Source organism: Sphaeramia orbicularis, chromosome 16, assembly GCF_902148855.1.
Source record: "Sphaeramia orbicularis chromosome 16, fSphaOr1.1, whole genome shotgun sequence".
NCBI lineage: Eukaryota > Metazoa > Chordata > Actinopteri > Kurtiformes > Apogonidae > Sphaeramia > Sphaeramia orbicularis.
The window spans coordinates 54,030,843-54,056,895 of NC_043972.1; the positions used below are offsets into that span (position 1 = coordinate 54,030,843).

At 39.6% G+C, this 26,053-nt stretch overlaps 3 protein-coding genes and 2 pseudogenes across 5 annotated transcripts in view; 1 reads left to right on the forward strand and 4 right to left on the reverse strand.

Annotated features, from left to right (window-relative positions):
- Positions 1 to 26,053, reverse strand: part of LOC115436295 (zinc finger protein 239-like) — a 304,587-nt gene that overhangs the window by 44,735 nt on the left and 233,799 nt on the right. The window lies entirely within an intron of this gene.
- The window catches only part of LOC115436289 (zinc finger protein 569-like), a 237,241-nt gene that overhangs the window by 22,878 nt on the left and 188,310 nt on the right, over positions 1 to 26,053 (reverse strand). The gene's annotated exons all lie outside the window — the stretch shown is intronic.
- Positions 414 to 13,930, forward strand: LOC115436320 (zinc finger protein 239-like). The gene is made up of 2 exons (XM_030159166.1): positions 414 to 515; positions 11,886 to 13,930. Exon 2 carries the CDS (start codon positions 11,959 to 11,961, stop codon positions 13,063 to 13,065), a length of 1,107 nt encoding a protein of 368 aa, XP_030015026.1. The 5' UTR covers positions 414 to 515; positions 11,886 to 11,958; the 3' UTR covers positions 13,066 to 13,930.
- Positions 2,703 to 2,822, reverse strand: LOC115436470 (uncharacterized; annotated as a pseudogene).
- LOC115436496 (uncharacterized) lies at positions 3,545 to 3,663 on the reverse strand (annotated as a pseudogene).

The following is a 26,053-nucleotide window of genomic DNA, read 5'->3' on the forward strand; positions in this document are numbered from 1 at the left end:
GAAAACAATACGGGCTTCTACGCAGACTTCGTTCTATCCATGTAATAATAATTATTATTATGTACATGAATGGTTGGAACCAAAAATGCAATATATCGCCTTTCCACCAGTCGCAGCTAGACGTACTTGCATTCTCTATCCTGGTCGGAACGGGGAAGTCTCGCGATGTTTCCAGCTCTGATGACGTTTACGAACTGCGACGGAGAGTCCAACAGACCAGATAAGAGGGGTCGAATGGCGTCAGAGCCGACAGGTTGTGTGGAAATGAAGTTTCTCCGTGACCCTCTATCGATAGAAGGAGGTCTGAATAGGAGCCCGTATTGTTTTGATGGAATGGAGCGAATGTTGAGTTTGAGCAGTTGGAGACAGAGGAGTTGAACATCGATCGCACCATTAGTCCGGAGATAGCCCCAGGCAGCAGACCCCCAACCAGGTGAAGGAGAGTCCCACGGCAGAGTGAAGTGTTCCACAGTCCGACTGGATAGAACAGCACAGGAGAAAACTGTGGAGGGAGGGAGGGAGGGAGGGAGGGAGGGGGAGTGAGTGGGAAACCGGCAACGGAGAAGAGAAACGGAGGCAGCAGGTTAGAACTATGGAGCTGAGAGAACTCACTGATAGGATTTATTTTTCTACAACTTTATTAATCACATTCTGGGATAACATTCAAAAGATTTACATAGAAAAATACTATTTTCCAGACTGAGCATTTACAGCACATTTCTGTAGAACAGTATACATATAAAAAAATAAAATAAGTAACTAAAATAAAAGCCAGAGGTCTAATCATAACTCAGTACATTCAGATTGTTATAAACAGTCAAGGCTTGTTTGGTTTTGACACATTTCAGTGTTTTTAAAGTTTCTTATCTCATTCATATAAACTAAGAACAGTGGGTGGCTCTTCATGAATCTGCATCTGTGGAGAAACTCTTTGACAATAATAATGAAGGTGTTATAGATCATTTCCTGTTTTGTGTTTTGTATTATAACTCCATACTTAATGTCTTGGTATTCAGCTTGGGTGACTGAATGTCTTTTTCAGATATCCAGTGTTGAAATGCTTCCCAAAACACTCTGGTATAAGTGCATTTTAAAAACTAGTTGTTCTAAAGTGTCAGTGTCATAGTCACAAAAAACATAGTTGTTTTTATCGATGTTGAATCTTTGTCTCAGAAAGTCATTACAAGGATAGATATTATTTAAGGTTTTAAAATGTGTTTCTTTAGCTTTTGGTGATATGGGTAGAGTAAGGTATCTGGTTCGAATCCTGGCGATAATCTCTTTAGGATAATCTTTGGACAGATTTTTTTATTTTAATGATAAAGGGAAGTAGAGCTGAAATGATTAATCAGTTAGGTGCTTGAAGCAAATGCAAAAATTCATGATTTGATTAATCGACTCGAATTGAGTGAAGGGAAATATTCTATTGCAGTTTTCCTGAATTGAAGCTTCTTTGTGCTTCACAATAAGCATCTGTGTGAAACACAACAGTGGAACCAATGTTTAACAGCAGAGAAATGAAGGAAACAAAGCTTTGATTCAGGAGAATTGTGGTTGAATAATTTTTTTTGGATCACTTTGAGTCGATTAATCGTTTCAGCTCTCAAGAGAAGAGACTGAATGTGAGGGCACCATGTATGATTTAGTTAGTGCATTTTATCTATGAAATTAATATCCTCTATCAGACGTGAAGGGAGCACTGTCTGCTCGGTGCAGCCAAACCATGGGAGCTTGCTGACAGCTGAGGAGCAGGCGGCTAAAAGGCAGAAACAGCCAAGACAACCAGAGAGACAGCTGGCAGACAGACACTGAACCATCCTTCATCAGGGAGCTGGACATCAGCAAGAATGACGGGGAAGACACTCCTACCATCAACAGAGAGAAAGGCAGGTTGGAGTCGGTGTTGATGGTGGAACTTAGCAGGTCCACAGCATTTCCACAGGAAACAGGTAGAGGCAGTTGGGTAGTCTAGCTGCACGGTTAAAGGATCTTACTGGAACATCAAAAGATAGTTGAAAGATAAAAGATAAATCATAAAGCGGTCGCTCAGTAGTCAAAACATTTTGGTTTTGGTTAGGAGAAGTGGCAAACAGAGAGCACCAGCACAGAGGTTCGATTAGAGATTTTGGTGCTACGATTATTGTCAGAGAAATAATCTTGGTTTTTCGATTACTAGTATTATTTTGCACAAATTCCTTTCACAACAGTACTTATTAGGGCTGTCACTTTATTTGAACTTCGTACATTCGTTCGCACATGAGATGAAAGGTTCGAATTCGAACTGTAATTACCTGTTTGAATGTGGGCTGTCGTCTCTACAGGCGCATCGGACTACTTTATGCAGTTTGCCTTGTGATCAAACAGAGCATGTTTTCTTGTATCAGTTCACAAGTTCAACCTCCCGAAGCTTGTCTGACACTCTGAACTGGAAAACAATGGCCTTACTCCACAAAAGCTATGCAGCCAGATTGTTGTGAATGGGTTGCGATATGGTAGCCTGAAGATGCGTAGATGACTGTAGCGAACACAAACTCTATGGAAACAAAAGTGAGCTCACATTGAAAATATATTAGGACATAGGATGTTGTCATTGCTGTGGTGGCTGTGTCCACCCTGCCTTTATATTTGAATTGTGTACATCATCCAGTTTATATCAGGTTACTAACAAATAAAATGCATATGACAAACAAAACCTAAAATGAGGCTTACAGAACCTGGTATTCCAAGGCAGTCTACCATCCAAGTACTAACCAGGGCCCAACTCTACTTAGCCTCCAAGGTCAGATGAGATTGGGTGTGTTCAGGGTGGTATGGCCATAAGCATCAGCTAATCACACAAAAACACCTTTTATACATTCAACAACACATCGACTTCATTTACAAGTATCACTTGTGCCTGCATTGAGACCAGCGGAAAATGAAGAGAAATTTGAGGTTTTAGATTTCGGATGGTTCGTAGGTCTTTAAACATTATGCTGCTGTATTTAACAAGAAAGTAGTTTGGTGAAAGTTTTTTGCTCTAAATTCTTCTTAAAACTCACCTTCATCCAACGTCCTTGTATGTGTTGAAGAAAGATTGGGGTCATTGTGAGGGTGTCGCTGAATGTATAAAGTATGTTTTTGTGTGATTGTAACTTATAGCCATACTACCCTGACCATGTCTGACCTTGGATAGTAAACAGGATCGGGCCTGGTTAGTAATTGGCTGGGAAGCTGCCTGGGAATACCAGGTGCTGTAAGGTTTTACACCTCTGTTTACCACCAGCTTGTGTTTTCCACTTTGTTAACGTGGAGAATAGATCTTGCGTGTCCTTTAAATGCCTGTAGATATGTTTATCTTTCTAAGTTGCTTTTCTCCAGTTTTATTCACGGATCTAACGTGCATTTCCATTCTTTTTTAATAACGTTTTTTCAACATAGGACATTGTGTTTTTTGTGGTGGCTGTGTCCACCCTGCCTTTACATTTGAATTGTGAACATCATCCAGTTTATATCAGTTTACCATCATATAAAATGCATTTGACAAACAAACCCAAGAAAAAGAAGCTTACAGCACCTGGTATTCCAAGACAGTCTCCCACTCAAGAACTGACCAGGCCCAACCCTATTTGACTTCCAAGGTGAGAGGAGATTGGGTGTTTTCAGGGTGGCATGGCCATAAGTATTAGGAAATCACACAAAAACACCCTTATACATTTGTATTTGTATTTGTATTTATTTAGCACAATAAAAACAGTGCAGGGAGGGAACGAAGCCCAAAGGGCTTGTACAGAGTTCCACTCCCATCATCTACTATAATTAAAAAATAGAATGTACAAACATAAGAAAACAATAATTAAACAACAAGTAACAATATAGAAAATACTGAAAAAGTCAGGACAGGAGATGTTTTTTCAGTGAGTTTTTGAAAGATGCAAATGACAATATAGACTTTAGAGACAGGTCTAGATTGTTCCACAATTTAGGACCTCTAAATAAAATATTAAATTGATGACCAGATGTTCGACAGAAGGGTAAATGAAGATTGTCGCTATGTCTAGTTGAGCATAAATGTAAATCGGATGAAAAACTAAAAAAAATTATGAAAAGTGTCCGGAAGATCTTGCTTATTATTGATAAACTTGTGCACAAATAAACATGAGTGATAAACACTGAGTTCATGAATGGGTAGTATTGAATATTTCCTAAAAATTGGTGCAGATGGTTCGTATCTACTAGACAGTGAGATTGTTCTCAGGAATCTCTTCTGGATTATCAAGAGTTTGCTAAAATAAGTTGGATAAGTTCCTGACCAGACAATATTGCAGTAATTCATATATTGAAACAGAAAACTATAATACAAAGTCAAGTGAGCAGAGTGATGAATCAGGGGACAAACTTTTCTCAGTATACCAAGCATCTTCATTGATCTTTTGCATACATGATTGATATGGCTATTCCAATTAAGACCTTCATCCAGAACAACACCCAAAAATGTGGTGTGAGGTACTTGACGGATTTCAGTTCCGAGATATTCCAAGATAGTCTACCATCTAAGTACTAACCAGGTCTAACCCTATATGGTTTCCAAGAGCACATGAGATTGGGCGTGTTCAGGGTGATATGGCCATAAGTGTCAGTAAATCACACAAAAACACCCTTTATACAGTCAACAACACATTGACTTCATTTACAAGTATCACTTGTGCCTGCATTGAGACCAGCGGAAAATGAAGAGAAATTCGAGATTTTAGATTTTGGATGGTTCGCAGGTCTTTAAACATATGATGCTTTATTTAACAAGAAAGTAGTTTGGTGAAAGTTTTTTGCTCTAAATTCTTCTTAAAACTCATCTTCATCCAATGTTCTTGTATGTGTCGAAGAAAGAGCAGGGTCATTGTGACGGTGTTGCTGAAAGTATAAAGTGTGTTGTTGTGTTTCTGCTTGGTAGTTATGGCCATACCACCCTGAACATGTTTGATTTTGGAAGCTAAACTGGTTTGGGTTTGGTCAGTACTTGGGTGGTTGACTTCCTATGAATACCAGGCGCTGTAAGGTTTTACACTTCTGTTTACCACCAGCTTGTGTTTTCTATTTTGTTAATGTGGAGAATAGATCTTGCGTGTCCTTTAAATGCCTGTAAATATGTTTACCTTTCCAAGCTGCTTTTCTCCAGTTTTATTCACGGATCTAACGTGCATTTCCGTCCTTTTTTAGTCACTTTTTTTTTTTCAACATAATAATAATGGATTCGATTTCTATAGCGCTTTTTTGGCCACTCAAAGGGCTTTACATTATTGACCCAAATACTCATTCACTCTCACATTCCCCCTCTGGTGGTGGTAAACTACATCTGTATCCACAGCTGCCCTGGGGCAGACTGACAGAAGTGTGGCTGCCAATTCGCACCTATAGCCCCTCCGACCACCACCAAACATTCATACACATTCATACACCAGTGTGAGTGGCACTGGAGGCAAGGAGGGTGAAGTGTCTTGCCCAAGGACACAACAGACTGACTAGGACAGAGCGGGATTCGAACAGCCAACCCTTCAGTTATTGGACGACCTGCTCTACCTTCTGATGGTTTCCCCAGCGTCTTTGAGTTTCCAAAAAGCGCTATACAAGTGTATCATTATTATTATTATTATTATTATTATTATTATTATTATTATTATTATTATTATTATTATTATTATTATTGTCAGGACAATTCAGAAATACGTCCAAAAAGCTGATAGAGACAGAATGGTCATCTTGTTCCTTCTCTGCCATTTTCACTCATGGAATGTTGAATGCAGCACTTGTTTAACATTGCTTTCATTCCTTGTGGGAAGCACATATTAGTGTGTCTTTGGTTCCATTCTTAATCTGCTGTACTTTATGAGACAGTTTTTAGCAGCCTTGATGGTTAATGAACCGTGATGTCCAAAATCGTGATTAATCATAACACCATGACATTATTACAACCCTATGCCAGCGTCCTCTCCCACCAGTGCAGACCAGATCAACAAAACAAATTAGTGGATGAACCCACCGTCTTAAAGGTAAAGAGGGTGTCTCCACTTGGACCGAGGCAGGATTCCACAATAGAGGAGCTGGATAGCTGAAGGCTCTAGCTCCCGTCCTACTTTTAGAGATTCTAGGAACCCCCACCGAGCCTGCATGTTGACAGTGCAGTGCTCTACAGTCGCAGAAAAAATTATTAGACCATCAAAGTCATCAAAAACAATGGATACGCAATCAAGTACTAACGCCTGTGTGTATCATGTGACTAAAATAGACAGAAAAGAAAACATGAAATGCCTAAAAGCACTGTTTTTGGCATTACAATGCCATAGCTATCTATGTCAGAACTGAAGTGATTTTGGTTATTATCAAGAAAACCATGGAAAATGACTAGACATCAGCTCTGAAATGTAACTCTTATGAGCTATTTTTGTTGTTATCATTATATTTGTCTCAACAAATGTACCTTTAGTTGTATCAGGCATTGAAATGAACAAGAAATTGAAGAAACAAGGGTGGGATAATAATCTATTCCACAACTGTAGGTGGACTGGATGGAACTAAGAGCTCTTTCAGATCAGTAGGTAGTAGAAGGTTAGAACCCACTGAATAACTGACACTTTCAGAATGAACAGATGGAATACATGAAGTCCACATTATGGGGAATATAACTTTTTCTTTGAGACATTCTTTTAAAAAATGTGAAAAATACTGGAAAACTAGAAATGGTTCCTGAATCAGAGTTTACAGTAATTGCTGGTTTACATTCCTTTTTCCAACTGTTAAGTGTATAATTTGGATCTGGTGAACTGTCAAGATGGCCCCATTTTTGTCATATTTTAGTCTATCTATTTTGCTGTATTATTGTATCTCCATGTCGTTAAAATGGAAAAATGTCCAAGAAAAAGACAGTTGGAAAAAAAAAAACAAAAGAAATGTTGAGTGGTGGTTGTTTGATGTGTTCAGTACGGTGGCCCTGAAGGGCAAACCACAACGACAAATCATAAAGCACGCAAGAAAAAGAAAGGCACACAGGACAGAAAACTCACACAAGAAAAAGAACATCATGCAAACAAGAAAAAGGTCCTACTGCATAAGTATGCCCTGCATCAAAATAATCCCTGATAATTTCTTCGGCTGTAGCCATATTTAAATATTAACTTTAGGTTTTCCCACCTGTCAGAAAGACAGTCCAATCAGCATCCAGATCCTGGTGACAGCAGGTACCTACCTTTTCCAGTAGGGCCTTGTTCTTGTTTGTGTGATTTTCTTTTTCTTGTGTGTGTTTTTTTCTTTTGTGCCTTTCTTATTCTTGTGTACTTTGCGATTTGTCATTGTGGTTTGCCCTTCAGGGTCACTGTAGTTCAGGGCGCGGCGACAAGAAAAAACAAACTGTTATAACTCAACAATTTTTTGTTCAGTCAGCTCAAGTAAGATAAGATAAGATTAGACTTTATTTATCCCATCGGGAAATTTCACAGTTAATAGCAGCAACATACAACAAGCAATTACAGAGAAAAAAGACAGGTAGAAAAACCACAAATGAAATGAGTGAAAATGAAAATATAAAGAGGAAAATAAGAAATATGGTATATTGCGTGTGTGTGTGTGTATGTATATATATATATATATATATATATATATATATATATATATATATATATATATATACATGTGAAGATTTTTTTTTACTTAAAAATTAAATATTATTTACATATTTATATAATCATGGCTTCACATGTATGATAAGAGTCACACCAGAGGTTACGCTAGACATTTTTATTGTCTGTCATTTTGACGGACAGGATCGTAAAAATGCCATCATAACACATTATTATCCGTCATTTCAAATTTAATTTTTAATGATAGTGACACATATTTAGTAGTATTTAATGTTCTAAAACTTCTCTGATGTTAACAGTTATATACAGAGCAGTGGTGTAGTGGTCCCTGGAGAAGTGGGTATACTTATACTTTGCCTTTTTTTAAAAAAAGAAAAAAAAAGTAGCCCAGAAAACACCTTGTTTTAGAAACAGTGACATGTCAGACTACTCTTGTTTACCCAAAAATCCATCAGCAGTATTTGCTCACTATTATATAATTATCATGACTTGATCAAGAGCGGTTTGTAGGTTTTACTGGTCACACAAGCAGCTGCATGAATGTAAATGTATTCAACATGAGGTGAACATAGGATAATGTTAGCCTTTCATTTCATTAGCCTTTCATAACATTAGCCTACTCCACAGTTTATGTATTCCATTAAAGTAGGTTTTCTCGATATGTGTCACTCACTTGAAAGATGTTTATTCTGCCTTTCTCGTTCACATTTCCAATAATCGCACATCTTTCAATGAGACGTGCAGTGACTTGTCAATCAACTGGGGTGACACCTGAGGTTTCCAATCAGGTTCCAGAGGTGGCCAACACTAGTTAGCAATATTTTCCTCGCATGACCGGCCCTACGCTGCTTCTGATTGGCTCATCAGTCCTCATGCTTAAAGTTAACCAGTCTAATCAGTGAAGGCAGCAAGTAGCCAATTAAAGGCAGAGTAGGGAGGGTCATGACTTCACCATCCGAGGGGAAAAAGTGGGTGATTTGGCTTCAGATGCTACTGAATGATGCGCATTAGGGGGGATTTAGAAGAGGGTATACGCAATGACTGAAAAATAAGTAGGTATATGCCGCGTACTGGTGTATACCCTGGACTACACCACTGATACAGAGCGATCTTACGTGCATTTTTTCTTCTTTTGTTTTTTCAACAGTGACAGTGGCCATTGTGCAAAAACGGTAAAATATGAACAATGCAGTTTTAAAGAACTGGATGAATACATTTAACAAATAAATCATTTACAAGAAATCAACAACACTGAACTCAGTTGATCTGCTGTACAGCCTATCATGAACTCAAACCTTCCTCCTGGTCCTCAGGGACTTAAACTGAGTGCTTTCTTGTTCGTAATTAAACCCATCAAGGGATATCGCTGCAGAGGTGATTGTCATTAGGTTTTGCACTTTGGCCTCAGACAGATGACTTCTCATGGCTGTTTTGATTTAGTTCTGAAAGTTGAAACCCCTCTCCGCTGCCACACTGGAGAGTGGAATTATCAGCGCCACTTCATTTACATTTAAATTTACATTTATGCATTTGGCAGACGCTTTTTTCCAAATCGACTTACAGGGGAAAACCAAAATAAAAGAATTAAATACAAGAATAGATTAAAGACATAAGGCAGCTGTACAATTAAAAACAGTGTCATACAGAAGAATACAAAAGCAAAATGATAGACTAAAATACAAGAATAGATTAAAAAGACATAAAAACAGCTGTACAATTAAAACAGTGAAATAAAAATACCAAGTAAAACAACAGAATAAACACAATAATACATTTAAAATGGAATGTTTGAAAGTTCTAGGAAAGGAGGTGCTCTCTGAAGAGCTGGGTCTTCAGGACCTTCTTGAAGATAGGAGGGACGCCCCTGGTCTCGTAGTGAAAGGTAGATCGTTCCACCAACGTGGAACGACCCATTGATAAGAGCTTGGATTGTCTTGTGCAAGGTCTCGGGACTACCAGACAACATTCCCTAGACGAGCGGAGTGGTCGTGGGGTAACATAAGCTTTTAAGCTTTTATCTTTTACTTCAGTCAGACTTTTAAAGTAGGGGAACATTTCTCCCAGAGAAACGATCAGAAGTTGGCGAGACCCTCTGAACGTGGGATTCCCAGATCCTCTGAGCACTCTATTCACTATGAGGAAATCCCACAGCGTGCGCTCCTTCTACACCAGTGGCTCAGCTGCAGCTGTCTGTGTGCTGTAGTGGTCACAGATGTGCTCCAAGGCCTCCATTCCGTAGCTTTTCAATGCACTGTCAGCAGCTGGATAGCCAGATGCGTTGAGCACAGTGTCAAGGTCAGTAATGATGCCCACTTGCTCCAAGGGGAATTTTTTTTTTTTTGATAGATATAGTCACCTCCGCAATGTACTCAAAAAGGTCTTTCTGCCTGCGTGAGAGTGATGCCACAGAATTTGTCATCTTGTAAAGTTCTGTAGGGTTATATATAGGGGTGTGTATTGGCAAAAATCAGGCGATACGATACAAATCACAATACTACAATCACGATAAGAAATATCACGATATATCATGACGCTGTTAAAAAGGCAATTTTTTGTTTGCTTCTTTTTTTAAAATGATTATTTCCTGGAAGAATGGAATTACACCAGAAATCTGCACAAATACTAAACACATGTTTATTTGATCACAACAGGATCTAATGCTATATCACAAAATTTTCATATGTTAAAACTTAAATGATGTTTTATAGACATTACAGTTTAAGATCCTGTTCAAATGTTCATATTCTATTAGTTCGGAACTAACATCATAACATTATTTTTGTGCAATCCCAACAAAGGAACTAACATTATTTAATAAAACAGTGTTAAATAATAATAAATACAATATAAAGAAAAAAGAAAAACAAAAAAAAAAAATGAACCTCCACAAAATCTGCATCTGAATAAATACCTAAAAATATCGATACAGTATTGTGAAATGAAATATTGCAATATATTGCAGAACCGATATTTTCTTACACCCCAAGTTTTATACAGGTGCTGTAGGGTTATATAGAGGTGCTGTAGGGTTATATACAGGTGCTGTAGGATGTTGTTATAGACTCTTTGATGCCTTGACAAGAGAGAGACAGACCAGTGATCCCGTGAACGGGTTCTGTTCACAGTGTTGTGTGAAAACTTTCTTTGGTAGATTACCCTCAGTATTTTAATCTGTCAAAATGATGACCAGCCTTCAGAATCATCTATCATCTTTTTTTAAAAAATCCATCAATGACGGAATATTTTCAGTTAACGCGACCTCTGAGTCACACCCTGAACATAATGACATGACAATATTGAATCTGACTCCTAGTGCCACCTATTAGTACCAATAAATGTTTTGGTGTTTTGATTTGCATGTTGAACATCTGCATCTCAAATTTGGTCAGAAAAGCCTTAACAAGTTGATGATTCAATCCATTCAAGTTGGTGACCTTACATGATCTCATGATCATGGCAACATGACGAGTTCTGAGGTTTCGTCATGAAACAAATTGTTTCATGAACTCATTAGTACAGTGTTGGATCTGCATCAATTTTCACTTGTAGAATAAGAGTATTGAGTTTTCTCACATATTCAGGCCCTCAAAACTTCCTACAAAACTATAAACTAATAATAACTAGAAGCACTCGGAGAGCGCAGACCTCCGCCAAGGCTGATCAGTGACCCCCCCCGTGGGCCCCCCCACCCCCGATCACCACCAAAATTTAATCATTTCTTCCTTATCCCATTTCCAACAAACCCTGAAAATTTCATCAAAATCTGTCCATAACTTTTTGAGTTATGTTGCACACTAACGGACAGACAAACAAACAAACAAACAAACAAATAAACCCTGGCAAAAACATAACCTCCTTGGCGGAGGTAATAATAAAAACATTTCATATACAATAGGGCCTTTGCAGCTAATTCTCAACACTTGGGCCCTAATAATAAATTGAATTGATCTTACTTTACTTTCAATGACCAAACTAAACAAGTTTTTACAGTGTTTTGTGATTCTTTAACTATTTATAGAATCTGCCAACACCAGAGAGAACCTGACATTTTTCAAGCATCTTTCAATATCTCTGTTATTTTCTGGTCTCATACAGGAAACACATCTCTTAAGGAGAAACCATCAAATATTGGTTGTCTTCAAAATGCCCTGGTAATTACCTAACTAGTTAATTTTGTCTATCCGCTTAATCTGATCCTGAAGAGATGTGTTTGTTCTGTTCCATTCCATTGCATTTCAGTGACCACCTCTTCTTTGTCTTTGTGTTTTGATGTAGAAAGAAGCCAAAGGTGGATTTTAAGAGAAACCTAAAAGTTGTATCTGGCGAAGATCACCTGATTCCAGCCAACATGGATAGAAGACCCACCTGTGACCAGTGTGGGAAGACTTTCACTGACATGAGTAGCTTTAAGAGACACCTACGTATCCACAGTGGAGAAAGACCACATGAATGTGACCAGTGTGGGAAGACTTTCATAAGAATGAATGACCTTAAGAGACACCTACGCAGCCACAGCGGAGAAAGACCATATGAGTGTGACCAGTGTGGGAAGACTTTTACTGACGTGAGTATCCTAAAGAGACACCTACGCATCCACAGTGGGGAAAGACCATGTGAGTGTGACCAGTGTGGGAAGACTTTCACCCGCATGAATGACCTTAAGAGACACCTACGTGTCCACAGTGGAGAAAGACCATATGAGTGTGACCAGTGTGGGAAGACTTTCACCCTCATGGGTAACCTTAAGAAACACCTACACTTCCACAGTGGAGAAAGACCATATGAGTGTGACCAGTGTGGGAAGACTTTCACCCTCATGGATAACCTTAAGAAACACCTAAACGTCCACAGAGGAGAAAGACCATATGAGTGTGATGAGTGTGGGAAGAGTTTCACCCAGCTGTTTACCCTTAAAAGACACCAACGCATCCACAGAGGAGAAAAACCATATGAGTGTGATCAGTGTGGAAAGACTTTCACTCAAATGAATCACCTTAAGATACATCTACGCATTCACAGAGGAGAAAGACCATATGCGTGTGACCAGTGTGGGAAGAGTTTCACCCACATGAATAACCTTAAGACACACCTACGCATTCACAGCGGAGAAAGTACATATGACTGTGACCAGTGTGGGAGGACTTTCACTCAAATGAATAGGCTTAAAACACACCTACGCACCCACAGCGGAGAAAAACCATATGGTTGTTACCAGTGTGGGAAGACTTTCACCCATATGAATAGCCTTAAGACACACCTACGCATCCACAGCGGAGAAAGACCTTATCACTGTGAACAGTGTGGGAAAACTTTCACACAAATGAGTGGGCTTAAGACACACCTACGTATCCACAAAGGAGAAAGACCATTTGACTGTGACCAGTGTGGGAAGACTTTCAAACAACTGTCTGCCCTTAAGACACACCTACGCATCCATAGCAGAGACAGACCATAAAAGTGTGATCAGTTTGGGAAGGCTTTCACCAGCCAGAGTGGGCTTAAAACCCACCTGTGCATCCAGAGGAGAAAGACCATTAAACTGTGTCCAGTGTGGGAAGGCTTTCACAGCTTTGTCTGCATTATTTTCTCACTGTCAAGTTCTCCACAAGAACTTGATGTCCCCCGGTGATAAGTGCACGAAAATACTCTGGTCGTCCAACTTTTACAGGCGTTACCAACGGACCCATACTGGACAGAAACCCTACCAGTGCACATTTTGTGACACACACAGGTTCACAATTTACCAAACAAGAATATGTCAAAAAATTTCCACAAAGGACAAAAACTGAACAAATGTACAAAAAGTAAGGCTCTAGAGACTAGTAGAAACAATCAGTGTCATAACACACTAAAACAGGTTGAGCATTGCAGATGTGAAAAAAGATTCTTGTCATCCTCCGCTCTCTCCTATCATCAGGACAGATGTGAATCATCAATGTCTGGACCAAAAAGTATCTCAGCATCAGATGACAAGAAGAAACACAGCGTCTGAATCAGCAGCACCGACTTCTTTTGACTAGAACATCAAACTTAAAAACCTCCAGATCAGGCTCCATAGAGTCCAGATGTGAAGACAAACTCCAGACTGAAAGCTGTGTTTTATTGTCCTCAGAGTAAAGAAGTGTGTTCTAATGCACCACCTTCACAAAACAGTGACGTTACAGAACCTCAACCTGCCACAATGTGTAAAGTTCAGCTAGTGTAGTTCAACAAGGACGTGGTTTCAATGGGGATACTACTTCTATTGACTTTGTGGACTTTTAATCAGTCACTTGTTGTGATTCTGTTGCTGGTTGTGGTTCACACCTGTTCATTGTTCACTAATGAAACCAGCTACTCCTGCAACTATTTTCCACAGTTCTGTGCAATTTAAGTTCATCCCCCGAAATGTTCTACTCCTTTTTTTTTTTTTTTACCACCAACTGTGCATGTGTGAATTAACTGTTGCATAACCTGAAGAATACCATTGGTTGAAGGTGTCAGAGTCCTGAATTTATGTGGTTTTTACATCAGTCATAAACAACATGATGAACATCATACGGATGAGACAGAATGACTGATGAGCTGGTAGTGGTTTAGTCCCAAACTGAGGCCAATAACATGAAGGAGATCACATTCCAGTTGAGGAGGAAGTTCACCACCATCAAAGCAGACATGACAGCATGCAACATGTCAGTGCTCCCTCTAGTGGTCCAATCTGGTACTGGTCCGGTCCAGTGTTTTCCTTCACATCAAATTGGTATCACATTTTTATGCTGGTCTAACCCTGACCTGCAGAATGTGTTTGATTTAATTGAAAATTTGTTGAACTGCTGATGAATGTGTGATAAAGAAGAACCACTTGATATAAAGTTCAGGACATCAATGGAACCAATACAAACATTGTGGGAAAAATAGGTTGACGTTTAAATTATGGAATTTAAACTAAAAAGAATACTTTAATATTGTGTGTTTTTCACAGTACCACCATCTGTCCAGTGTCACATGTAAAGTTTTGATAAGCCTTAAGTGTGTGTGTATGTGTGTGTCTTTGTTTCCTGAGATTGAGCAATTTCTGGTAAAGCAGAGTGTGTGTGCAGGTCAGCTTGACCTGAGGATGGGAACGGAAATCAAAGTCATTAATCTGGTAACATCATATTTGGCAAAGGAGGTCTGTCATGCACACAAAAAGTGCAACACCATTCCTTTTATGGTAGAAAGGATGTGCAAATTTTGTGTAATGTTTCTATATAAAACCCCTGTTGAATAAAGAATCAGAGAGACTCCCTGAGACCATCCCAAAGTCATTGTTTCTTCATTTTTGCAACAACAATATTTTGTCATGTAATGTTGTTCTATGTTCTACTTTATCGGCTTGTTTTATTTTAATTATAAAGTGGACCTGAAACGCGAGACGAAAGTATTTACCATAATCACCCTTTAACGGTATCCACAGATTATTTGTTCAGTTACTTCTAAATGTAACTTTTTCCAGTTATCAGTTCAGGTTCTGTTACTGTCACGTCTGTATCAGTGAAATATGACTTTGTCTTGATTTGATGTGTTATCATGTGTATCACTGGGTGTTTAAGTGTTATTAAAACATAGACTCACGTTTAGTTTCTTGCATTGTTTGACTGTTTTCCAACAGGTTATGGTGATGAAGGAGTTACTCTTACTGGAGTGACTGGGCTCTGATGACATTGATGCGGGGCTAACCCAAACCCACTACCTGCCTGGCACCTGGCTCATCCTGCTACCCCCAGGCCCCACCCCTCTCCAATGACAGACAGCAAACCAGCACAAAAGTTTGATTGACAGCTAGTTAACCATTTCACATTGGAAGGGGGGCAGGACACTTGTAATTTTGATTGGGTGGAAATTTAGACCTGTTCTACCTAGTGATGAATCAACATTGACCCTTTGGTGAGTAACTGCAAAGGGCCTCGTGAGACACCGGTAGCACACGAGCCACGTGTTGGGAGACACCTGGACTAGTTCTATTTTTACAACGGGCCAGTGGGCGACTCACGTGGTCCCCGCCGGTGACCTGGTGCCCATGAGCACCGTGTTGATGACCTCTGGTTTAGCTGGATGAAAAATACAGTGGACAAATTTCACAGTATACTCTAAAAGTCTCTGCATGGTTTACATTTAACCATCTTTGCCTCATTATAATCACATGATTTTTAATAGCACATTTTCACACTTATTTATGCACATTTCCTTAATTATAATTTTGATAATATGTTGTCTAACATATTGTACAAACTGCTGTTTTAATTCTGTCTTAATAGAGTGTTTTAATATGTATATTTGGTCTACATATTCAGAGCTACATATGTTTGTATATTTAGAACTTTATTTATATACACTGCCTGGCCAAAAAAAAAAAAAAAAGTCACACATGCAAGATTTGACTGCACCACCTTTAGTTTTGATTACAGGAGACACTCAGTGACATGTTTTCTCTTTCTGTGTATTTTTGTACATTATTTAATTTTTTTGTAAATGGTCTCATTACTTGCTATCTGTATGGCTTATTCCATTAAAATAAATAAATACACACACACACATACTACTATATGCTCACAACGGTATGGTACCAAAGTGTGTTCCAACACTACTTTTATGCAGACAGAGGGGGTTGTAAGTAATTAAGAAACGTTGGGACACCTGTAGGAATTGGTAGCACCAACTTTCGAGACTTGATCAACCTCCATTGGTGCAGAACTGCTATAAGTTGTTAACCCATTTCTTGTTCACCTTTTTGTATAATTCTGAAATGTACGTTATTTTTCAGTTTGGTTTAACCTTACCTTTTTTTTTTTTTTTTTTTTTTTTTTTTTTTTACGTCTGGCAGTTCATTGGCCTTGAACCGCTTGAATTTCAATACAAAACTGGAAAAACTGGGGTGTTCTAAAACTTTTGACTGGTAGCGTATATATATAAAGAAAGTTTGCATAAACCAAGAAAAAAAAAACCCTTTGGTCTGTCGGTCTTTCCGTTGCAGCTCATAAGCGTCATCAGAGCATAGCTGCTGTAAGGAGTTGTACCACCAGAAACATCACAAAACTGCCCTGGAAGGGTAATGGAGGAGTGGGTTCCAGCCTGCTTCCACCACTTCAGAGGATCTCTGCTAAATTCAAAATAAAAATGGAGTTTTTCAAGGCACAGTCCCTAACCAAGAAAGCCTGTCTGATACATGATCATATTCTGGAGAAGGATATTGATTTGCTGTGCCTTACTGAGACCTGCACCAACCTGGGGATGTCTCCTTAAATGAAGCGTGTCCTGGATACGGCTACCTGCAGAGGGAAGACAGCACTGGCTTGAGGGGTGCTCTAGCAGTTATTTAACATGATGTCCTGAAGCTTACACGTTTGTCTCTACCTAATGTGTCATCATTTGAATTCCTACCATTTTCATCCAAACCTTCTCAGATCAACATCCTTCTTATCTACCGCCCACCTAAACCACACCCAGCCTTCATCACAGACAGACATGATCTCCTCACCCTACTCTGGTCTTCATCCTCCAACATTACCATACTTGGTGACCTGAACATCCACATGGATAATCCCTCCTCCCCCATGGCTGCCGACTTCATTCAAACACTGGACTGCCTCAACCTCTTCCAGCATGTTGACACCCCCCACTCACTCTAGGGGGCACACCTTGGACCTGGGGCACATTGCACAAAACTAGGATGAGGGATTAAGCCAGGATATGTTGGTTATTCTGGCTCAATTTATTCGTGATCCAATTGGACAAAAACGGGACAGTGGAAAGCAGGATATGTTATGACATAAGTTACCATGGAGATTTATTCTGTGGAGCTAGCCTGCTCCAGACCAGGCTAAGTTCCAGGATCTATTTAATCTCATCCCTTATCTCAGTCAGCAGTCACCACAAATGGAAACCAATAGTTATTCCACACAATGGAATCACAGTAACTAGACCCACTGTCATTATTTAAACATTTGTGATCATGAATTTCAATAATTTTAGATAAATGATTTTAGATGATTTTGCAATCATTAGATAATTGACAGTTTCCCATAGACTACATATACCATCTAAATATAAATACACAAAGAGTAACATGATGTTCCTTTATTGAATAAGGATCAATCAAAGCAAGTAAACTCACTGAAGTCACACAATGACTCTACAAGATAGAAAACACAGAATCAAAGCATATGATAGAACAGAAGAATAATGCTGCGTTTTAGTCCACTCGTAACTCATGTTTTTCCAACCTTCTACCGGTGAAAATGCACTGGAATGGCAGTCAAACCTGTGACTTCCCACCCATGAACTCGTACTAGATCGATGTACTCCCAGTTCCGAGTTCTGACGTCATGTAGCAATGGCAGCCCCCATGGACGCAGTGTTTATGCGAATTGTTTATTAAAACAAGGTACTGCTCTGACATTATTTATCTGCAAATGTTCTGCTTAATCAGCAGCTGTTCTAGTGTTAGCTAGTTTTCAGTCCATGGAGTGCAAGAATAAATTAATACCAAATACATATCCAAATATACAAATGACATAACATAAAAGGTAGAACAGCTTCTCTTGCCTTATGCACTGTTTTTCCCTCCTCTGTTTCCCTCAAATAACCAAGGAGCAAACACCTTTGGCGATAGAAATGATTATAAATGAGCATAACGTACAGTCCACCATGCTGGTTTGTTTACATCTAGCTACCACACTTCCTTGCGCTCATGCAGTTTGGCGTGACTTGCCTGGAACGTTACAAAGTCGTGAGTCGTGGTTTGAAGTTGTGACTTACGGGCTCAAAATATGGCCTGGAATGCAGCATTAATACACAATCAAAGGTCTGTATAGAATATAGCCCACATGTCTGCACACTGAAATAAATGCAGGACAAATCCATATACAATGAATGAACAGACAAATGAGTGGATGCAGTAGCATACCTGCAACACAGTACACACAGTATACACACAGTATACACACAGTATATAACACAACATCATAAGAGGCAAAATCAATTTAAATTGAATAAAAAAGCCAATTCCTCTGCCACTGCGGGACATATTTAACTTAAATCATGCATGTTAACTAAAATAATTGAACACATATGGGTCCCTGACCAGCTGACCACTGTGGTCATCAGGGAAGATGGCAGGATTGTCCCAGTCCATGGGTCTGATTTACTAAAGGTTTGCGTGTGTAAAAACATGTGCAAACTTGACTGTGCTGCAAAAACACATTGAAGCTTATCTACTAACAGGGTGCATCGAGATTTGCACCTCTCAAATGGGCAAAATAGCTCATGCAACCCATTTAGCATGTTTGCCCTGATGAATATTCAATATGGGTGTTTCTGCCAGAACGCGCAAAATTATTGGGAGGAGTAAATGTAAATATTTATTTAGCGCATGCAATGTCATTTACCAAACCTGAAACTGATTGCGGTGGCTGATTTTGCATCTATATTTAGCACGTCTGAAAGGCAGGTTTTAACTTCACGCAAAACTGGCTGCAGTTGTGGTGAGGAGTCGCATGGGCACAATGCAGAAAACCAGTCTGTTCTGATCAAATCAACATTTTTGGAATGATGGAAGAAAAAATAATAATAATTTGAGACATATGACCCCCACTTTATAGGCCTGCCCCTCACACCCAGTTCCACCAGTGGCACATCACATTAGGCCAGGACCAACTACTGAGAGATGTCTCTCTCGCGCGCGCGCTGCGCACAACACTGCACAACACTGCAAAACGCAAAACACACACACACACACACACACACACACACACACACACACACACACAAACAAACAGTGATGTCCACGGTGTTGTGACTGGGCTCCTGGACCTTCTATATAAGCACTGATGTGGAGGGTTTTCTCTCATGCCAAAGGACTTAAAAGTTTTCATTCACTATACAGAGTGACATAAAGAGAGAAAGTATTTATTTCACTAATAACACACTTCACCACCGATAAACTACAACAGAGAAATGCCCATTCACCCCTCTGTGTGGAAAAAGAGCAACTTCATATTTATGAGTGCTGGCATATCCCAGAGCAGTTTTTACAGCGCACTGTCTCCATGAGGACAACCAGTAGCGCACACAAAATCCTGATTTAAATAGGGCGGTCTCTGACACTTTGCGCCTGTTGTCATTTGTGCAGGCAATCTTAGTTGATCACCCCTGACACGCAAATCAATAGCACGCGCATATTTTAGCGGGAGCAAGCACATTTGCGCCCGTTATTTGCGATCTTAGTAAATCAGGCCCCATGTGTGATGCACTCTAGAGCGGGTCCCAGTCCTTCCTCAGGCCACATTGTGGAGGACAGCACAGGCCACATTGATGCCACATGACTTCAAAGGGCTGACCCTTAAGTGGTGAAGACAGTGAAAGCGTTCCTTCAGGAGGTCAAAGGTCATTTGGATCCTGGCCCTTGTCCTGTTATGGACATGACTGTAGGCCTGCTGTGGTTCCTGGGGGTCTGTGTATGGTGTCAGGAGAAAAGGCTGGCAGGTAGACCCCCTGTCCCCCAGAAACACACCAGACAATTCACCTGTCAATACAAAACCTCATCATGACAACATTAGAAATACAGTTACATTCTGGATACGGATCTGATTTAGAAAGTGGTTCTTAACAGAAGTTTTGTGGCTCACCTTGTGATAGGCGCTGATATATTTCCCAAATGGGCCTGGTCAAGCGGCAACGGATCCAAAAAAATTGCTCTTCAAATGAGTATACTGTTTCAACTAAATAACCTAAAGTAACAAAAAACATATTTTGATACATATTTATCAGTACTTTGATATGGCAAGAATAATGATTTATTTAAATTATGTTTTTGTGGCTTAAAAAAAAAAAAAAAAAAAAAAAGCAGAATAAGCATGGTAACAGATCAAATAAACTAGGCTTGTGCTAGCCTATTGCCACATCGCCATTGGCAATGCATTTTCCTGGTTGGCGAAGTTGTTTTCAACCCGTGTAGCCACAGTGGCGAAGGTATTTTACCACTTATGGCAGCGTGACATTCACAGTTAAGTGCAGCAGGTACGCTGTGGAGAAGCAATGTCAGCTTGTGGAGATTTTTCAAAAAGAAATGACGGTGATAAAAGTAATGCTGACTGCAAGTAACATTAAAGACACAGACAGATACGGACAGAGTGTTCTGTCCATCCTCTGCATACATTCCATCTGTTTTCGAGGTGCTGGCGGATGCGTACACAGATGGAGAATACCACTGGGCATACGGAGCGGTGCAGACCGCCGCCAGCGGAAGTGAAAACGAAACTTCTGGCTCATTTCTCTTTTCCCTACCTGCTGAAGCTTCGCTTTTAAACCTTACCAGTGAAAACGCTGCAATATTAGTATCACAGGAGTGTTGTGTCCATGTTTGTTATTACTGACTTTCTTCTTCTCAAAAAACTTTACTCTTCTTCGTGGTATTTGTCCAGTATGGTTAATTAAGAGTGGCGCCCCCTGGTGGATTAATTGAGAAACGCTCATTCCACTGGTAAATTTATTACCTCCGCCAAGGAGGTTATGTTTTTGCCAGGGTTTGTTTGTTTGTCTGTCTGTCTGTCTGTCTGTCTGTTTGTCTGTCCGTTAGTGTGCAACATAACTCAAAAAGTTATGGACAGATTTGGATGAAATTTTCAGGGTTTGTTGGAAATGGGATGAGGAAGAAATGATTAAATTTTGGTGGTGATTGGGGGTGGGGGGGCCCACGGGGGGGGCACTGATCGTTAGTGTGCAACATAACTCAAAAAGTTATGGACAGATTTGGATGAAATTTTCAGGGTTTGTTGGAAATGGGATAAGGAAGAAATGATTACATTTTGGTGGTGATCGGGGGTGGGGGGGCCACTGATCAGCCTTGGCGGAGGTCTGCGCTCTCCGAGTGCTTCTAGTTTTATATTGAATCTCATGTACATCAGTGGTCAGAATAATTGTATTTATAGGTCTATCATTTATTGTTTTGCTATACATTAGATTAGAAATAAAAATAGTTTAAATGAAAATGTTGACTTAAGTTAATTTTTTTTGTATGAAACTGAAGCCAGATTGAACATATTACATGAGCTCAAAATGCACCAGAATGCAGGAAAAAGACTTCATTTTTCCCAAAATTTCCTGGGGGAGCTATGCTCATCACCGCAATCCACTACGTGCCCCGCTGCAGGGATCCAGACTGGCTGTGGCTTTTTGTGGCTATGCTCATTTCTACTAATGTGGCCACAGTGGCTGTATCTTTCATTTTCCTAGCACAAGCACAGATAAAAGATCTTTTTTTTAAATTTTTTTTTATTTTTTATTTTTTTACTTAAGCAAATGGATAAAAGGCCCTATTCCCAAAAAAACTTCACATAAAATACACTAAAATATGTTAACTAATATGTGTTTCTATGACACCACTTGCTGATGTAGCAAAAATGTGCTATAATTAAAATTTCATTAGGGGCAAAAGAAAGTAACGAATCAAATTGCCCACTGAGTAACAGATCAAAACCGACTATAGCAGTGTTGTTCAATCTTGGGGTCGGGACCCCACATGTGGTCACCTGGAATTCAAATGGGGTTGATTGAAATTTCAAGTAATTGATAAAAAAAAAAAACAACAACAACTTAAGAAGTCTGTGATGTTACGATGGGGTCAGGTGATAAAAAAGGTGTGAACCACTGAACTATTGACCCTTTGCACCGACGTCACAGTTATCACATGACTAGGGGTGCAGCGCCATGGTAGACAGCAAAAGCAACACAACAAACAAACGAATGAGCAACAGATTATGGCTACCAGCAATGAAAATAAAGTTTTGGAGTTGTCCTGCAAAGTGGCTCACCTTACCAGACGGCACAAACAACGCTATTTGGAAAAGGTAGCGATAGCAGGGCTAGCTACCGACCCATACCTCCTCCCTCCTGATGTGTTTACGGAGCTAGCAAAATCCTCCAGTCTACCGGAGTTTAAAGCACACGATCTGTACCATTCTGTTATAAATGGAGTGTCCCCATACACAGGTGCTGATCTAAAAGCAGACAAAAGTCTGGATGCTACCAATTCTTAGTCTCTGGTTAGATTACTGAGTCGCTGTACTGCGCTCACGGCAGAGGAATGTATCTCATAATGGTAAAGGAAAGATACAGCTAATGTTAGCTAGCTAGCTGTGTATGTTTTTAACATGTTTACCCCAGCATGCCATCCAAACTCAAATAGACTGTAACCAAATGCAGCTCTAATTAACTAACATTGTGTAATAATGTTAGTGGCTGTCGTAAGTAGCCTAAAGTATTAGCTCTGTTGTTGAAGTGTCTGCCTTTCTACTATCTACACACAGTAACAGTTACAGTTCCACCACTAGAACATATGGAACAGCACAATGACAATAACAGTAGGACATAAAACATAGTGTAGCTGGTACAAAGGCAGCCACTACAACAACAGAGCTAATATTGAAGGCTACTTATGACAGCCACTGGAACAGAGTGGCTTATAGTAGTTGACCCACTAGCCACCTAGCTAGCATTTGGTGGCGCTAATATGCTATCGATACAGACCCTGCTCTATCTGTAATATCAGGTCCATCATATCCAGGCTCTGTCTGTAACCCAGCTGAAACCATGGGTGCCTGTGAAGGATGGAACTGTTGTGTGTGACCACTGTATGTGTAAAGCAGAGTTAAAAAACAAACATAAACAAGAACGTTCAGATCAAATTTAATATTAGCCGGTTTGCTGTCCAGTGTGCAGTCAGGCACTTCTGCCGTCCGTCATGGTGCTCGTTTGTGGCATGAACAGAGCATAACATAACGTGCAAAGGGTGAATAGTCTCAAAAGTACAGAGTATTTTGTTAGAAGAAAAAAAATCAGGTAAGTTTCCAATTACAACTTTATTATATACAACATAGCTAATACAAGAAAAAGGCCAAATTGAGTACCTTAATTTTATTCTTTTCTCATTGCTAACAAGAGTTTGTCCACTCTGCTGGAACTTCAATCAAACTGATCATCTCCTCAGGAGGGAACTCAAACACTCAGTCGATCAGATAAAGTCAGACACAGAAGCCTCCACCCAATTCACAACCTCATTTGGTAGGAGTGTGAGGAAGCCACAACTCTGCATAGCAGGAGAATCAAACCACTACTTCCAATAGGTACCTATAGGCCATGAAATTACATTGGCATTCTTGTGAGGACCTTTTGAAGGAAACTGGATTTAAAAAATTGTAGATAATTCACTGGAACCAAAATTTCTGTTGGACATGTGCCCAATGTTTGTTACATTTACCTAATAATTTCTAAAAAGGGAATAAATTTGAGTAATTCTGACGCACCCTGTTCTTCATCAATACATAAGTTGATGTTAATTCATATTTGTGTACGCTTGGTAAGCTTAAATGTTATGGAACCATGTGCTCAGAATGGCTTATTATAATATTTAGTGCAAGTAAGATAGCTGTCGGTAATGGATCAAAGAAAAAAACATGCAAAGATCACATAGTTATCTGTAATTTATAAACATTTTGTAAAAAGTACCTTAAAGTAGGTATAAATATCTTTACTTTCTGTAATTTTCATTATCCAGTTCCAAGTAAAACCACCAAAAAAACAAAAAAAACCCCAAAAAACACTAAATTCTTGGTAAAAGATCAAATGCCTAAAATCTCCACGTCCCAAACTTTACATGCCATAAAAATTAAATTTTGTAAAAAGTAGTATAAAAATCTCACCATAGTATGTTGGATACACATAATAAAAGTAAAATTTGGAAAAAAGAAAGGTGGTCTGCAATACTTTGCTTTCTCTCATTTTATAACTGTGGCGGTGTTGCCTTTCTTGAACTTAAACTGCAGAGAACAATTGTGGAAAATTGTTACAGGAGTAGTTGGTTTCATTTGTGAACAATGAACAGGTGAGAACCCCAACCAGCAACAGAATGACAACAACAAGTGACTGATCAAATGTCCACAAAGTCAATAAGTAGCAGTATGTTCAGTTTGTGTCCTTTGTGGAAAGTTTTGGCACATTCTTCTTTGGTACATTGTGAACCTGTGATAAAAGATCTGTCACAAAATATGCACAGGTAAGGCTTCTGTCCAGTATGAGTCTGTTGGTGACACTTGTAAAAGTTGGACGACCAGAGGATCTTCGTGCACTTATCACATGGGTACATCAAGTTCTTGTGGTGAACGTGACAGTGAGAACATCATGCAAATAAGGCTCTGAAAGCCTTCCCACACTGGTCACAGTGTTATGCTTTTTCTCCTCTGTGGGTGCATACAGGGGTTGGACAAAATAATGGAAACACCTTCACCTCAAGATGATAATGCCCCAATCCATACAGCTAGAATTGTTAAAGAATGGCATGAGGAACATTCTAATGAAGTTGAGCATCTCGTATGGCCGGCACAGTCCCCAGACCTCAACATTATTGAGCATTTATGGTCAGTTTTAGAGATTCAAGTAAGACGTCGATTTCCACCGCCATTGTCTCTAAAAGAGTTGGAGGGTATTCTAACTGAAGAATGGCTTAAAATTCCTTTGGAAACAATTCACAAGTTGTATGAATCAATACCTCGGAGAATTGAGGCTGTAACTGCCGCAAAAGGCGGACCTACACCATATTAAATTATATTTTGTTGATTTTTTTAAGGTGTTTCCATTATTTTGTCCAACCCCTGTAGGTGTGCCTTATATCTGGACTCTATGAAGCCAGATCTGGAGGTTTTTAAGTTTGATGTTCTTGTCAGAAGAAGTTGGTGAAGCTGGTTCAGACACTGTGTTTCTTCTTGTCATCTGATGCTGAGGTACTGTTGGGTCCAGATGATGATTCACATCTGTGTTGATGGTAGGAGAGAGCAGAGTGTGGCAAGAATCTTTGTTCACAGTGGTAACACTCAAACTGTTTCGGTGTGTTTCTCCTCTGTGGATGCGTAGGTGTGCCTTAAGCCCATTCGTATGGGTGTAAGTTTTCCCACACTGGTAACAATGATATGGTCTTTCTTCACTGTGAACACGTAGGTGTGCCTGAAGCCCATTGAGTTTGGTGAATGTTTTCCCACACTGTTCACAGTAATGTGGTCTTTGTCCACTGTGGACACGTATGTGTATGTTAAAGCCACTCATCTGGGTGAACATTTTCCCACACTGTTCACAGTGATATGGTCTTTCTCCACTGTGGATGTGTAGGTGTCTCTTTAGGTTACCCATCTGGGTGAAAGTCTTCCCACACTGTTCACAGTCATATGGTCTTTCTCCCTTGTGGATGCGTAAGTGTGACTTTAGGATAGACATGTGGGTGAAAGTCTTCCCACACTGTTCACAGTCATATGGTCTTTCTCCACTGTGGATGAGTAGGTGTGACTTAAGGACAGACATCTGAGTGAAAGTCTTCCCACACTGGTCACAATCATATGGTCTTTGTCCACTGTGGGTATGTATGTGCGTCTTAAGGCTAC